At 38.7% G+C, this 17,817-nt stretch overlaps 1 protein-coding gene across 1 annotated transcript; it reads left to right on the top strand.

The window, feature by feature from the left end:
- Window positions 1-1,955: 1,955 nt before the first annotated feature.
- On the top strand, window positions 1,956-16,441 carry LOC124264282 (protein amalgam-like). The gene is made up of 8 exons (XM_046699021.1): window positions 1,956-2,143; window positions 5,021-5,127; window positions 8,633-8,885; window positions 9,516-9,715; window positions 9,748-9,822; window positions 10,417-10,516; window positions 11,003-11,236; window positions 12,486-16,441. Exons 1-8 carry the CDS (start codon window positions 2,095-2,097, stop codon window positions 12,617-12,619), a joined length of 1,152 nt encoding a protein of 383 aa, XP_046554977.1. The 5' UTR covers window positions 1,956-2,094; the 3' UTR covers window positions 12,620-16,441.
- The last annotated feature ends 1,376 nt before the right edge of the window (window positions 16,442-17,817 follow it).

The following is a 17,817-nucleotide window of genomic DNA, read 5'->3' on the forward strand; positions in this document are numbered from 1 at the left end:
CGAGCGAACGCTTTAATCACTAGGCTACCCCACCGCCCCGTGTCACTGGTAACAATCTCCACACAAGTGACATGATATAGATTCAAAATACAGTTTCTCATAAACAAAATCAAAGAAGTCTGTCTCTCCGATATTAATTTTTTTTAAAATCCCACTAAATACCTCAGAGAAGTTAACGGACACAAAGCATTTCATATTGTAGTTCAGTCTAAGTAAACTTTGGCTCAGTATTATTCGTTACACTGAGTCCAGTATAGCAGGGGTGGTGGGGTAGCCTAGTGGTTAAAGCGTTCTGTCGTCACGCTGAAGACCCGGGTTCGATTCCCCACATGGGTGCAGTGTATGAAGCCCATTTCTGGTGTCCCCCGCCGTGATATTGCTGGAATATTGCTAAAAGCGGCGTTAAACTAAACTCACTCACTCAGTATAGCAGTGTAACGAATAATACTGAGCCTAAGTTTACTTTGACTGTATTGTAGTTAATCTGTCAGTTAATAAAACAAAAACAAGAAAATGTTTGGGGCACAAAATTATTACAGATAATGACAGAGCTTCTGGTAATTTTTTGGGTCATTGTGTTAGGTACTCGCTTGTGTTCATCTCAGACGGATAATTTATTTGAGTCTCACCTCATCATCATACATATGTACATAGAAGGGAATAATAAAACGTTGAGCCAATCTTTACAGACTTATGAGAGACTATATCATATAAAATACAAAACTAAAAGAATATAGGATATATAATATATATTTACAGTACGAATATAAAAGGGCATGTCGACGCCGAATGATAAGAAAGCAGGTTTGGGCTTTATTAAAAGACACTTGTGGATTGGACAGTAAAAATCTCAGTTGGGTATTCTAATTTTCATTTGAGTGACCAAATAAATTGAACCCACCTCACTCAAACTTAATTCGGTATTTTGCATTTTTTCCATTAATAGTCAAAACATAATCAAAGTTTTAATTGTTGGTTTATGTCATACCTAACCAAAACCAACTTTTTTATTTATATTTGATCTGTAATATGAGAAACGATAAGGAAGACTGCAAGTTGCCAAGTTCAGGTGCTGAAACAGAACCTCTCAATATACCTCAGTTGTTTTATCTATTTTTTGTTTGTACGTATGTAAGATCAAATGTATTGATTATTTACAAAAATTCAAGCGTACTTGTACGCAAATAGACTTAATAGGAATTGAGTTTTCACAAATATTTGCGTAATGTATGCAGATACGTAGCTTATCTGTACCTCTGTAAAATAAACAATGGTTGGCTGGTTATTGCAGATGCTCCCCCCAAAATGCGCCATTACTGAAATTGTTTGGCACCTCCCTTCAAATTAGTAGAACAATATGCATGTCTGTAAGCAGTGATCGGGGAAATTCTCTTTGTAACAAAATATAATAAAGAAGTTGTCATCCATAAAATATCCTGTCTTTTTGTTGCTCATCAACTTTTAAAATCAGTCTAAGTAATACTGAAATACACAATGCCATTTTTACTAAGAAAGCGTAATCCTAAATATAACATACTTAGTAATACTGAGCCTAAGTTTACTTAGACTGCTTTTAAAATGCCAATTAAACAGAAAATCCTGATCTTTCAAATAGATTACCATGTTGTTCTCTACGCATGTGTGTTCTACTGTTGTCACGTGTCATTACTTTGTGCATATTTCGTATCCTGAAAGGTAAATGGTCCTACTTTTACACTTTAGTTGCAGGTGAGGGCCCGTTCACCTGTAAAAACTGGGTCAACGCATTTTACTGAATCTAATAATCTGTTCACTTCTACAGTTATTTGAGCATTATCGACAATAACTGTCATTTCAAAACCTTAACTCTTTTTAACGAAACTGTATTATAAAATAAGTGGCTTGTTATATAACCATATCCATCTTGATATGCGCAGACGCAGTAAAAATACCGACAATAGTAGACATGACCCAGTCTAAAATTCGCGACACGGTCACGTGATCTTCAGGTACGAAAACGCAGGTGAAAATCAAGGTGTAGTTACCTCTTTCAGTGTGGTTTCGCCTTGATATTTTGCGATCGCATGGTGTCACAATAAGCACGATCGTCCAAAAATGGATAGAATATTAATTCTGGTGTTTGCGGCCGCTCTGGTGACAACAGGTGAGTTGAGGGGACAAAAGTAACGCTGTTTCATGTTGGTATTTCCGGATTCGGTTTAAAATGGCGGCCGAGAAAATTATGTTGACAGAAAATGAATTCTAGTTCACGTGCTGAGTTAGCCTGAGGTCAAATAGTCTTTTATTTCCTCACAAATTAAACATTAAATAGTTTATATTTAACTAAAACTGTCCTGCGAAAATTGAAAATGGAAGAAAGCATTCTTGGGCCCCATTTTTGTTTAATTAGTCACCCTGGAAGATACAAAAACATGAATTAAGTCATATATCATCATCGAGTAGGCTTATAGCTTTTATTCCCCATCAGCATGTAGGGTTAAAGTAGACCCCTGGGCAACAAGGCTTATCATGCTTATGTTGGTAGGGGAGTACTGCACTTTACCGGGCGCACTTTTTCAGATTATAATTAGCGCAGCTGGGGTTCCCTAACCCTAACCCTAACCCTTACCCTAAGGATCCTAACCCTAAGGATCGCCTAACCCTAAGGATCGTAAAGGGTGCCTAACCCTAAGGATCGTAAAGGGTGCCTAACCCTAAGGATCGTAAAGGGTGCCTAACCCTAAGGATCGTAAAGGGTGCCTAACCCCAAGGATAGTAAAGGGTGCCTAACCCAAAACCCTAAGGATCGTAAAGGGTGCCATACCCTAACCCTAAGGATCGTAAAGGGAGCAGCGAGGGGTGCGCCTGGTGAAAGTGCATTCTAGCCCTTGGTAGTGCTAATTGGCTCTGCCCACTGACAGCAACATTTGCAGCAGAGATCTGACCTGCCTCATCCTAAGGGCTTAGTTGACTAATTGTTAAGGTAGGTTATCTCCAACTCTGTTCTTAGCCCTCGGTTCCCATTTCAAATCAACTAACCCCTTCATGATCATTAGGTGTAGGTACCCCTTTCCAATTAAACACCAATTAATGATTGTTATGGTTAGGCCACCCTTTCCAATTAAACACCAATTAATGATTGTTAGGGTTAGGCCACCCTTTCCAATTAAACACCAATTAATGATTGTTAGGGTTAGGCCACCCTTTCCAATTAAACACCAATTAATGATTGTTAGGGTTAGGCCACCCTTTCCAATTAAACACCAATTAATGATTGTTAGGGTTAGGCACCCTTTCCAATTAAACACCAATTAATGATTGTTAGGTATAGGTACCCCTTTCCAATTAAACACACCAATTAATGATTGTTAGGTTTAGGTACCCCTTTCCAATTAAACACCAATTAATGATTGTTAGGTATAGGTACCCCTTTCCAATTAAACACACCAATTAGTGATCGTTAGGTATAGGTACCCCTTTCCCATTAAACACCAATTAATGATCATTAGGGTTAGGTACCCCTTTCCAATTAAACACACCAATTAATGATCATTAGGGTTAGGTACCCCTTTCCAATTAAACACACCAATTAATGATCATTAGGTTTAGGTACCCCTTTCCAATTAAACACCAGTTAATGATCATTAGGTTTAGGTACTCCTTTCCAATTAAACACCAGTTAATGATCATTAGGTTTAGGTACCCCTTTCCAATTAAACACCAATTAATGATCATTAGGTTTAGGTACTCCTTTCCAATTAAACACACCAATTAATGATCGTTAGGTTTAGGTACTCCTTTCCAATTAAACACCAATTAATGATTGTTAGGTGTAGGTACCCCTTTCCAATTAAACACCAGTTAATGATCCTTAGGGTTAGGCCACCCTTTCCAATTAAATCCCCTTATACAATCCTTCGGGTTATTTGTGGTATAGGATAAAGTTTGCTATCCCTTACCAAATTATCTGAAGTTATTTTAGGTAACTCTGTACAATTTTGTATCAAGTCCAATGGATAAAATTATGCGCATTCCATTGTTTTAATCTGGTAGGAGTTGATTTACATGTTTGGAATCATAGAAACAATATATGATAATAGATCATTTGCACTGTTGTCTTAATTTCTTTTGAAAGGTTAGTCCAGAGCATGAGCTGTAACTACATTTAATTGTCCTCATAGAAGCATATATTTGAAATTGAAGGCGAGGATTTATGGCTATCAGCTTTTACATTTTGTAAAACATGTCGTTTCGAAATATATTCTTACACTTCATCAGTACTGGTGGTCCGATTAATTGAAACAATCAAAGAATGGTCACAGTGACTAAACGACCAAGCAATCGATTATGTTTTCTCATAATCGAACACAAACAATTCTGGAACACTTGTTTTCATTACCAATATTTTTCACAATGTTGGTTTTGTCTGTTACATTTCATAAGCATTACAAGTTTGTTTCAAGTCATGATTGAATTTATCTTAAAGACTCTAAGAAATTTATGTTCCTAACATACTAGTCATCCTTTAAAGATGTGAAATTTTGCCAAAAAACCCCCAAAAGAACTACATGTTTTTCCTTATTTTTATGTGCATTAACAAATGTTATTAATGACGCTAACCAATTTTTTTTCGATGATTGATCGGTTGTAATGAACCAATCATCAATTATGAGATTTTAACCAATTCCCAACAATATTAATCAGGTGGATTTGTGAATGATGGAGTAAGAATATACTTTGAAAGGCTGTGTTTCTCAAAATAGTGAAGTTGACATCCATAAATTCTTGCATTTATGTGTATCACTTCTAACTGCTGTTCGAAAACTTTGTGTATGAATTTTATAGCCAATTTAATATTTAAAGCCCTGAGAATTGGTTCAGAATCATATTAAATGTGTAAATACTAATACATTAGGTCCAGTGGATGTCCACTTGTCCTCAGCACAGTTTAGTAGTCTCAGATTTAACATGGTTTTGTTAAAGCATGTAGTTAGGAATAAAAAAATATTTTTTTAATTCTTATGTCATTCCATGATTCCAGTTGCTGCCCAGGACCCAGAAATTGTGGACGAAATTTGGCCAGAAGTTAAACCTGTTGGACGAACTGCTCGGCTCAACTGCACAGTGGCCAACAAACTAAGTCATGTGGTGAGTGTTTGTTGCCGCCAGTCTCAAATCTCCAGTGGGGTGATGAGTGTGACTTACTGAGTTTAGTTTTATGCCCCACTCAGCAATATTCCAGCTATATGGCGACGGTCTGTAAACAATCAATCATGTCAGCGAGCCTGACCACCCGATCCCCTTTGTCGCCTCTTACGACAAGCATCGGTTACTGAAGATCAATATTCTAACCCGGACATTCTCGGGTATCAGTGGGTGATGAGGTAGCCATGTTGTTAAAGCGTTCGCTCGTCATGCCAAAGGCCCGGGTTCGATTTTCCCACATGGGTACAATGTGTGAATCCCATTTCAGGTGTCTCACCGTAATATTGCCAAAACTAAAAACTCACCCAAACCTTCAGTGATGCGTGTTAGAAAAGAAGCGAATTATCTGATTGGGTGGTCAGGCTCACTAGCATGGTCACGCCGAAGACCCAGGTTCGAATCCCCACATGGGCACAATGTGTAAAGCCCATTTCTGGTGTCCCCAGCCGTGATGTTGCTGGAATATTGCTAAAAGCGGCGTAAAACCAAACTCAGTCAGTCAGTCACTAGCATGGTTGGTGCATGTCATCGTATCCCAATCGTTCAGATCGAAGCTCATGATGTTGACCACTGGATTTTCTGGTCCAGCCACTATAATACATTTCATGTATTGTGCATTTTTAGGCTAAATGAGGTTATGTAGCCGCTGTGTCAAGATTTTAGCATCAGTCAAAACATACATACTAAGATATTAGCGAAAACAATAACTGTATGCGCCAATGGTAGTTGCTCATGTAAACAAATCAATAGTCTGTCTCACAGTCCCTGAACCACATTAATTTCCCTACTGCCAAGCCCTGTCTGCAGTGCTAAAGCCCTAAATAAAGCAAGTCTAGATTTCCTCAGTTTCAGGAATCTCTGGTCTCCCTGGGGCTCCTTTTCAATATAAATGGGCTTGTTTGTTACTATCAAAATTATATATATTCAGAGACTAAGCCTTAGTCTAACAAATCAACTGTACGGGTTGTTGAAAAGGTACTGTACGGGTAGTTGGCTTCCTGTTATTTATCAACTGAAGAAGGACTTTGGTTTGAAGGAGGCAGCTGTGTATTGAATGACATATTTGGTCCCATGTTTCTCTTTTTCCATCTACGCAAACCTTTAAAGCAATGTCTCATAAATATTCTGAAATCTTAGCAAGAACCTCATTAAAGATACCTTGGCCATCTGTACATGTGTGCTTAAATGTGTTTTCAGCCTTATCCAAAATATGTCTTTATGGCACAGCAAAGTTAATCTTCGAATCCTCTGGCTTTAAGTCAACTTAATCTGATTCTTCCAAGTGACCTGATTTAATCCCACTCATCTTCAAGGTCACCATGACACTTTCACCACTTTTCAAATTCTTGTTAACGTTATATCGCATGCACTGTTGTACCCAATGTCTTCAAATTTGGTGACAGCCTACTTAAAGGAATTACGCAGACACCAGTTGATTTGGGTGACCTTGACCTTATCCTCAAGGTCACATGGTACTTTGACCACTTTTCAAACTTATATAAACACGATTTCATAAAACATTGCACCCAGTGTCTTCAGTTATGTCGACAGCATACATTGTGTGATTATGCAGACACCAGTCATTTCAGGCATCTTGTATGTGACCAAAAATAGAAAGTAGTAAATATTTTTTAAATATTTCATTCTTCTTTAGCCATTAGTGGCAAACGCTTGTTTTTTTCTGTATTCATGGCAACAATTTGGACTTTGTCTTTTTGAAAGGTAAAGTTCGTTTTGAGAGCATAATTCTAAAACTGATTGACCCATCTTCACCAAATTGGCTATACCGCCTCTCCAATATATCATGTAGATGTGCCTTTTGGGGGTTTGAACTTTTCTTTCAATTTTACCTTTTTCTGTTTCAATTACTTTTTCTGTTGGAACTTTGAATTTGGGGAAGGGACATCTGTTTTTATGAGTAAAACACTTTCTAATTGGATATGGTTTCGACATCAAAGTGAAGGTTGAAGAGGAGGGACATGTACTGTACAGTTTATGTAGGAATTAGGTACCAAATGGATGGATGTAGTGCATATACGTTTAAGCTTTGATGAAATAAGATACTGTTGGAAAGGCGACCAACTCCAGTTGAATGTTATACAGTTTGGTTATGTGGTAACACTTTTTGTACAATATATACGTTTTATCAAACTGCAACATCATTACAGTGTGGAACTGACCACATCAACAGCTGGATTGAAACAGTGGCCTGCGCATCGAGACCCAAAACACACACGTACCTGTACCATGTGTAATGGGTCTAATAAGTTCTAACAAAGTCATTTGTTTATCAGTCAGGCACCAATGACGTCATTTCCAAGGGACATTAAAGTCATGATGTATTTATTGTGGATATAGAACTCTCGGTGAATGTAGAAAATTTGAATCGATATAATGCCAAAAATATATTACAGTGGAAACCTGATAAGTAATATTTCAAGGGACTCGCTAAAATTGTTTACATCTCAGGTATTTTACTTATCCGAACTTATCAAAACCTGCAAATGACAACCATATGCATGTATATGTGTACAGCAGAATAAGAGACAACATTTGTAGACAGACAGATATTTTATTAAGTAAGTAACATGGCCTCCAGTTGCCAGTGTATTGTCAACTGCATGACGCCAGAGAGCTGTAAGTAGGATGTTTGTTTAGCTGGAGACTGACACGTGCACCTCATGTTGGATTATGTGGTGATCGCTAATTTAGTTATCCGATCTCTTTTGTTAAGTAATTTACTTCCAGGGACCGTGAGAAGACATTAAGTTAAGCGGTATTGTTTACTTATCCGAGTTTAGTTAACCGGACTCTAGTAGCGAGAATTAATGAAGAAATTTGCCGGGACCAAAGAATAGTGTTTACTTCTCCGGTCTGTTTAGTTAAGCGGTCTTTACTTAGGCAATATCACTGTAGTTACTTATGATATCTGTACTGTTTTGGCTATAAAACTACTTGACAAACACTTCTTATGATGAAAAAGTGCGAGACAACAGGGTTAATGTTCTTGTAAACTTGCCGTTTGATATAACCAGCAAATCTAAGAACACAATAAGGTTTATCCAGGGCTCCAGATAATTTTTCATGATCAGGAGTACGTACTCCTTATTATTTCAATATAGGAGAACTGGAAAGCAATAAAGTACATTTAGAGTACTGAATGGAATTTAATGGAGTATCAGTAATCTTGTGTTTCGTTTCATATATATGCACAACATTGCTACTCTTATGTAAACAGGTCAGTCAACAATGAAACAATACTTTTTCAGATAAATATGTCTGTAAATGATTCTAAGACCGTACACCATTGCTGTGGTGCATATCTGCTACGTTTTCTAAATTATTTCCTACCCTATCGTGCTTATTTTATATCCGTACATACGTCGATACGTCCCTTATCTGGAGCCCTGTCTATCTACTAAATGTAACTCACTTCTTCTTCGTTAAGGTGACATATGAACATATGGACACCAACCAGATCATAAGTTTAGACAATAGCATCGACTTGTCCTACAACCCCATAGAGGGAGGCAAGAGGAAGTATGAGGTGCAGACGCGGGGCCCAGAAAGCCGTATCACGTACATGTTGATCATCCGACGGCTCCGGCAGCAGGATGCAGGGAGATACAGATGCTACGTGAAGATCCAGGCACTCGCCTCCACCAAGTGGCCAAGCAAGATAGGATCCCTCACTGTACAGGGTAATACACAGATATGTTTTAGTCGCAGATTTTTGTGCGTGTCTTCCGTGAGCATCCGGGTTTGAATTGATCTTCAGTAACCCATGCTTGTCGTACGAAGTGACTTACGGGATCGGGTGGTCAGGTTCGCTGACTTGGTTGACACTTGTCGTCGTATCCCAAATGTGTAGGTCGATGGTCATGCAGTTGATCACTGCGTTGTCTTGTCCAGACAATAATTTACAGACCGCCGCCGTTTAGCTGGAATATTGCTGAGTGCGGCATAAAACTAAATTCACTCACTAACTCCTTTGCATTGATATCAGGGTTCACACAGACCTGATATCAGGCTTGAAAGGCCTGAAATGTGAACGTTTTACTCCAGAAAGGTCCTGCATGAGCACGATCTACACAATTGGGATATAGTGACGTGTGTCAACCAAGTCAGCAAGCCTGACCACCCGATCCCGTTAGTCGCCTATTATGACAAGCATGGGTTGCTGAAGACAAATTCTAACATTGATCTTCACGGGTCCATTAATATTAAGTGTGTCCAAAGTAATACCATATGCTTCTGTATACCTGCTCAGAGTATTAACTGCCAACTCTGCTGCTGAAAAAAGGTTTCTGAGACTGTGACTTTATCTTCAGTTGCACCATCAATCCGACCTGGTGAGACGACAACAGTTCTAGTTGTGGATCCATTCTCCAACTCCAACCTGACATGTTCTGCGACTGGGATCCCAGCGCCAAACATCACCTGGACCCGCTCTGATGGATTCAAGCTGCCAACAGGGGGACCTCAATTCAGGGTTAGTAGAACATGTTCCCTTTCAACCATGAGTTGTGATGTACGGGTGAAGGGAGGATTGTATTTTGGGAGATGGGAATGCTACTGCTTGTCAACAACAACAACAACAACAACAACATAAAGCTGCCAGCAGAGCATCTGGCAGAGGTATTGGTGTTCCATCCACCAATGGTGCGGGTGGTGCGAGACTCGAAGTGAAGTTCGGATGTTTGGATTTTATACTTGCCCTTAGCACAATTTAGTAGTCGTGGGCTGGCATAGTTTGTAATCACTTCTTGTTCACACGGGGAACAGTGCTGCTGCTAGTCAGCACCACAGTAAAGTTTGGATTTTTACTTGCCCATAGCACAATTTAGTAGTCATGGGATAGCAGACCATCCTGAATTTCAGAATCTGTAATCAAGGCTTGTTCACACAGGGAGCAGTGCTGCTGCTAGTGAACTCCACAATGAAGATGGGAACTTTGATTTTTACTTGCCCTTTGCACAATTTAGTAGTCACGGGATAGCAGACCATCCTGAATTTAAGAATCTGCTAGTGAACTCCACAATGAAGATGGGAACTTTGGATTTTTACTTGCCCGTTGCAATTTCAACACCACAGTGAACATGGGAGGCCCATAGCACAATTTAGTAGTCATGGGTTAGCAGACCGCTGAACAGAGTCAACATAAAGCAGTGCTACCGCTAGAGCATCTGGCAGAGGTCTTGGTGTTCCATCCCAGCGGAGCATCTGGCAGAGGTCTTGGTGTTCCATCCCCCAACAGTGCGGGTGGTGCAAGACTCGGTCGGACAAGCCCAGAACAGGAGGTTCTGGGCCAAGTTGGAGTGTATAACACAAGGTACGACAACTTCTCATTCAACTTCTGGTGTGCGAAATTTACGCTGGTGCTGTGATCCCTGACTAGTAAAACTTCATCAGGACTACAGTTTGCAGTGGTCCTCGTGGCCAGTGAATTTTGTATTGATAGTTAAGTAAATATACGAATGTTATTTTCACTGATTGAAGTACAGACTGGACCACTAATTATTGTCCACTCACTGGTCCTGTGGTCAGTGGGAAGGTTACTTTCCCTGAACTTCTCATTTCAAAAGCATTTTTTTCTGACTGCTTTTAAAATCAGAGCAGTGCCTACGGTTCACAGGGATATTGGAACTAAACATTTATACAGGGGATGTGTATCACAGATTAATTTGAGCAAAACTACAAATATAATTCATAAGTACTGAATTGAAGGTCACTTGAATTGAATTTTGAGATTACTCTCAGAATAATCAGTATTATTAAAGGAATTGTTCACAAAATAACGTGAAATTACCTTTCACAGGATATCCAGCGCCAACAGTAAGATGGGAGCGGATTGTGAACGGTGGTCGATCGCCGATCAATGATGACGACAAGTTTGACTTCAACAAGCAAACCACTGACAACCAGAACCTGAAGGCTGGTGAAGAGTGGTACACGCTCAAGGTGAAGAACGTGCAGGCCAACGACTACACCGACTACTTCTGCATCGCCACCAACACCAAGGGGTCGAGTCAGTCCACCATCACAATGTTTGGTATGTTTGGGTTTGTTGGGATAGAATGGTGGGTATGCTTGGGTTTGTTGGGATATGTTTGGGTTTGTTGGGATATGTTTGGGTTTGTTGGGATAGAATGTTTGGGTTTGTTGGGAAATGCAATTTTTTTACCATAGGGCACAGACAGATAATATGTGAGTGCCTGAGTTTAGTTTTCCACCACTTTTAGAAATATTCCAGCATCACCACGAAAGGGGTACACCAGAAATGGGCTGCACACATTGTACCCACGTAGGGAATCGAACCCAGGCATGACGAGCAAACACTTAAAGCACTAGGCTGGCCCACCGCCACCGCCTTTTTATGATTCAGTTAAACATAGCAACGTATGGTATGAGTTTACAACTTCTTTATTATTTTCAACACAAAGTTTCTGAGCTACTTCTTGCACCTTCATCAGATGAAGGGGCAAGAAGTAGCCCAGAAACGTTGCGTGGGTTCTGTTTTTTTTGGCATGCTGCAGTTGTGATTTGGAATTCCTGGAATAGCAACTGGTAAGAGCTGACTCAGTGGGCTGGCTGGCTGGACTTTGTTACTTTTTGAATGCATGTCTTGGTCAGATTTGAATCTTAGAGTTGGACAGTGTTGAGAAATGAGTACACAATGCCTTTTAGAAAGTGGTCAAATGTAACATATGTTATATTTGGGGTTACACTTTCTTAGTGAAGTACAAATTGTACTTTTGGGGGTTGAGTCCCTTCCGCTGACTTTGTGTGCTGGTGATTAGGTCCCTTACTCTGAGGGTATGGGTTCAACCCAAAAAGTACTAGAATTCGTACTATACTAAGAAAGTGTAATCCCAAATATATCACATGTTACAATTGTTGAGAAATGTAAGTTTTCTTAAAGTGTGACACAGTCACTTTGAAGACATTTTTCCTCCAGATGGATTACCAGTTGTAATTTAGCAGGTTTGCCCCAGTCCATTTCATGAAGACCAATTATATCCTTTCCATGTGGTTAACGCTTTGATTTGCTTGTCACGCTGTTAGGCTGGGTTAGTGGACTGTCTGTGGTCCGTGTGTTAACATACATGCCAGTGTGTATGTGCGTGCATGCATGCCCATGTATGTGTACCCATGTGTGTGTGCATGCATGTCTCTGTGTGTGTATTCACACATGCATGCATGCCTGTTTGCCTGACCTTTGTCTATCAGCATGCATGTTTGCATTATGATTACAAAACAAATTACATGTGAAATAATTATCCTTTTTCTCTTGTTTTCAGAAACAACAGAGTGTCAAGGTCCAAACTGTCCATCTCTTCCGAGCTCGAAGGCCACTGAGGTCAAGGTCTCCCTCCTAGCAATGGCTATCACCACCCTTGTTCCATATGTTGTCATTGCATCTGACCGCAGATAATCATCAGCAACTTCTGTCAGTGACAGAATAGTTTTTATGTGTTTTTACATCAGTTTGACTACATTCCATATATGATTTTGAATAATTTGTACATTCCAACACATACAAACAAGCCTGTCCATCAATAAGATTTTTTCACGGGGCTATTCACAAAGCCATATTTGTCCAAATGTACCAATAATATGCAGTAATACAAGAGTGAAATCATAACAGCCTCATCCTGTAATTGTCCCAGATTTCAACCAATCACATTTCTCATCCCACATGACTTCATTTGTAAAAACTTACGTCAGCCATTCATATCGACTGTTACCATGGTTACAATGACATCTGCATCACCAGTTCTGGCAATGAATGAGGACGAATACCTACTGGCACACAAGAATTGACAAATTTTGAGAATAAGGAAATATTTTGAAATATTATCAAATGAAAGGCAAAACAAAAATTCTAGCTTTCCATCATATAAAATGGTGGGAGATTTTATAGACATGTTTTTATACTCTTATCAAAATTTCTAAATGGGTTCTTCAAGACGCCCAAGTTTAAAGCATCCTCTCCAAGACCCAGGTGCCCATGGTCGCTGATCGTCTTGATAGTGAAATATGATCATAATCATAATAATATACCTTACAATCTATCTGTCATGTTTCAGGGCTTAATATAGATGTTTTAAAGATGCACTAGTGCAACTTGCTTTTGTCTGGTGCAACCTGCTTTTGTCCAAAGGGGCGGTGGGGTAGCCTAATGGTTAAAGCGTTGGCTCGTCATGCCGAAGACCCGGGTTCGAATCCCCACATGGGCACAATGTGTGAAGCCCATTTCTGGTGTCCCCCGCCGTGATGTTGCTGGAATATTGCTAAAAGCAGCGTAAAACCAAACTCAGGCAGGCAGGCTGGCAGGCTTTTGTCCAGTGCAACCAGTTTTTCATTCCCAGTTGAATCAAGTTCTGAATTGAGCCCTGCATTTAGTATGCTATTAACCTGAGTGTGATACATTACTTTGTAAATGTCAAGGCTACCGTATATCATTCTGGGCCCATGTGCACAAAACGATCTGAGCACAACTATCATAAATCTATGTTAGTGAATAAATTGTCCTACCACTAACAAAGTTTTGTGCATGTGGACCCTTTTCATATCAGCCATTTAGAAGCAATTTTACATTGCAGATTATACATACATTGGTCCAGAGCATAGCCTGTTTTCCTTCCCTATTATCAGATACTTAATCCTTTTTTAATTCGCCTGGTTTAAATATACAAAAATATAATATTTGAATATGCCCACAGGTAAAATTACATAAATGTATAAGCATTTTTGGATTAAAATATTTACTTGTATAAAGTTTTTAATTTGTGTTCACCAGCTCTAAAAGGCAAATAGTTCACTATGCAATAATTTTATCATGTTGAATTTTATGCTTGTTTCATTGTCAATGTTAAGTACATGTACTCACAAAAAATGTTTTAAAAGATGTTGGCTGGAATGTTACCCAGCCTTTCCAGTCATATGTTTGGCTACACAAAAATAATTAAACCCCCCAAAAATGTTTTGAAATGGTTTGCAAAATCAATCATGGCTTTGTCAAGGGAACTCATTTCACTGATATGAAATTATAAAAGGGAATATTGTTTTAATGCCTTTACGTTATTAAATGCACTTTGAGAAAATTTGAATTTGAGATAATAGAAACTTCAAGAAAATCCCAATTTTGAACAACAGGAAAATTTATTCCCCCTTTATGACATATGCTGGAATATTGCTAAAATCAGCGTTAAACTAAAACTCACTTACTTTGTGGATTTGGGGCCTGGTGTTTATCCTTTTCTGAGAAGTATATTTTGTATTCTGGTCTTGCAGATGGATTGTGATGTCACCTGTAAGTTGTACATTTGTCAGCCAGTCATTAACTAGTGATGCATACTCAGGAGTTTTGATGTTACGTTTCTAATTAATGTAAATACGAACCAAACATTTGATCATCATTTGTGACGATTGTATTTGTGCCTAACAGTTGCGCCAATTGACATGATAGTGAATATTTTGTTTTGGAAACATTTCCGCTTCATTCCCTGAGATTATGGTAAATGTAGTTCAGCCTCTCCAGATATACTGCTCAAAAGAACTAAAGCACAACCTGATTGTATTCCTTTTGCTATAGGGGTGGTGGGGAGCCTAGTGCTTAAGGCGTTAAGGCACGTCACAACGAAGACCAGGGTTCGATGTGTGGAGCCCATTTCACGTGTCCCGCATCGTGATATTGCTAGAATATTGCTAGAAGCAGCGTAAACCTCACTCACTCCCGTTGCTATGGTTACACTCTAATGCCATGCAGATTTACAACTGTAACATGAAAGAAGTAAGTGTTCCTGAACTTCCTTTGAGCAGTATATACAATTCACAAGCTGCCTTCCCTTGTGTACAGACCTAACTCCCGCAAATTCCACACAAGGTTACACAGTTGCCAACCATCCCATCGGTTTTGGATTTTTTACAAATTTGCAGCAAAAATATGAGAGTATTTCCTGTTTTGTTCCTAAACTCTTGCAAATATGATGCTGTTCTGTGAGAAAAAATAAAGGACTTAATTTTCATAAACCACATAAAGAGGTTTTTTATATTACCCTAAACTCAAACATGTTTTGTTTATGAACTCACGTGAAGTCTATTATAGTACGGCTGACCATCGATATAGATCATAGAAACTAAATGTCAGATAAGTAACTTCAATCCAAAATGACAAAAAAAGATTTAAAGACATGAATTTTCTATGTATTTCACATGGCTAGTGAGTGGTGACATGTTTGGACTTGGATTACTGACAGAACGGTCTCCTGAACATGACTTAGAAGCAGCACATGAATAAAAACCTAACTTTCTCAGCCAGCCCTAATATACAGTGTTGCCTCTGTGCAATCCAGACATTGTATTAGAGCAGCTGCTGAAACCACAGTAGAAACTAAGTCCTACAAGTGTCTACTTTGTTTGAGAATCATGTGGATCATATTGAACAATATCCAGTGCTTTGTTTTCTGATAGAAATAATGGAACAAAATACTCATTTAATTTAGGAAAGTTGGCAGCTGTAGGGTTAATGTTTACTTAGGCCAGACCAATTATATTTCTTGTTTTAGAGATTTTTGTCCTCAGAAAACCTAAAGGCATGAGGTGAATATATCACCAGTCAAACTAATATTCCTTTTAAATCCTTAAAGTATTTTATTTTTGGCAATTTATGAAGTGTATATGAGCAAAAAAACAATCTAAAAAAGACTTTTTTGAAAGTTTACATTGTTGGCCCATAAAAACATTAGGATAATATTTTTTGAGCAGGGAATAGTTTTTGTTCTTATTCTTGAAAAAATATGGCCGGTGGGTCTATAAAACAAGAAATAAAATTGGTCTGGCCTTAACAGATCTTAACATCCATATGGAAAGTCAGGTTTGACATAGATCTTATATAGATCTTGTATATAAGTAATATTTCATTATTCATTGCGTAGTGGTACTCTGTATATAAACTCAGATTAGACTTTGTAGTTTTCTTTTCTTCTCAAATGCTAGCAGTATTGGGTGCTATTCCTGTTAAACTATGCTTGTAAGTGAAATCAGTTGAATTAGGTAATTTTATACAAGATTTTATCAAAATTTACAAAAAATCATTGCAGTATATGGTCATGGAATTAATTATTGCATGTGAGTTTTTGTGTATGATATGTTTTTATAGCTTGAAACTGTAAATAATTTGATTCATTGATTATTACTGATATATTTTGTATAGTACAAGCATTTTATACAAAATAAAACATTTTCAGATAAAGATCTCATCTCGTTTTGTCTTACTGCAGGGAATCTTCTTTCATTCCCAGTCTTTGGAATATTAATTTTTGTTTTTCGTTTCTTTGTTGTTTAATGCAGCCCTCAGCAATAATCCAGCTATATGGCAGCAATCTGTAAATAATCGAGTCTGGACCAGACAATCCAGTGATCAACAGCATCAGCATCCTTATACGCAATTGGGATTCGATGACATGTGTCAACCAAGTCAAGACTGACCACCCGATCCAGTTAGTGGCGCTCACAACATGTATGGGTGGATGAAGACCAATTCTAACCCGAATCTGGGAATGTTGAATATTACACTACTCAAACGACTGAAAGAACACCTTATTGTTTAATATTGATTAAGTTCATGTGTCATAGACATAGAAAATATATGTATGTCTGACAGAATTTCTTAATGTTACGGGGCGGTGGGGTAGCCTAGTGGTTAAAGCGTTGGCTCGTCACGCCGAAGACCCGGGTTCGAATCCCCACATGGGTACAATGTGTGAAGCCCATTTCTGGTGTCCCCCGCCGTGATATTGCTGGAATATTGCTAAAAGCGGCGTAAAACCATACTCAGTCAGTCAGTCAGTCTTAATGTTACACTTCCTTTCAGTAGTATATTTATTATGTTTTAAAAGGATCGAAGGGACCTATCATCTCAGTTGATGCAGTTTAGTCTGCAGAGTTGCCTCCCTTGGGTGTGCCAGAAAGCTATGATCGTGGATTCAAATTGCATTTGCCCTGATCAGGTTTCAGGTTTCTCCTCATATAACCATGTTAAAAATGACATAAAACGCTAGTCACGCTCTCAGTCACTTACTTTATCAAAGTGTTAACACAGGTTTGGGTACAGGGGTTCGAATCACTGTTTGGACAATAAATTTTAAAAATACAAATCTAAACTATTGCAATCATATATTGTTTTCGTAATCATGGTTAACATATATTTCAAATTTGAATGAAATCAGTGAGGAAATAAAGATGTGTATTTAATGTGATGAGTGTAGCGGTAGAATTTTCTAAAATAGCCTAGTGGTTAAAGCGTTAGCTGGTCATGCCAATGGTGCCGGTTCGAAAATACATTTCGAAAAACACCCAGCTTCCTCTATTCAAACAGTTGTGACTGGAAACCCAAGATGAGCTGGTAAAGTCATTTAACCTGAAATTGCCTCACATGCAGTTTGCGTTGTTTCATCATGTGGAACCAAGAATTCAAATCTATTGCATGCTGCACCCTGCTGTGAACGGGTAGCTGGTAGGATAACACGGTGAAGTAGCTTAACCTTAAATGCCTCCGTGGTGTAGTGGTTAGAGCGTCCGCCCGGTCGCGGGTTCGATCCCCGACCGCGTCATACCAAAAGACGTTAA

This window comes from Haliotis rubra, unplaced genomic scaffold (genome assembly GCF_003918875.1).
Source record: "Haliotis rubra isolate DU_JTF1 unplaced genomic scaffold, ASM391887v1 Scf918, whole genome shotgun sequence".
Classification (NCBI taxonomy): domain Eukaryota; kingdom Metazoa; phylum Mollusca; class Gastropoda; order Lepetellida; family Haliotidae; genus Haliotis; species Haliotis rubra.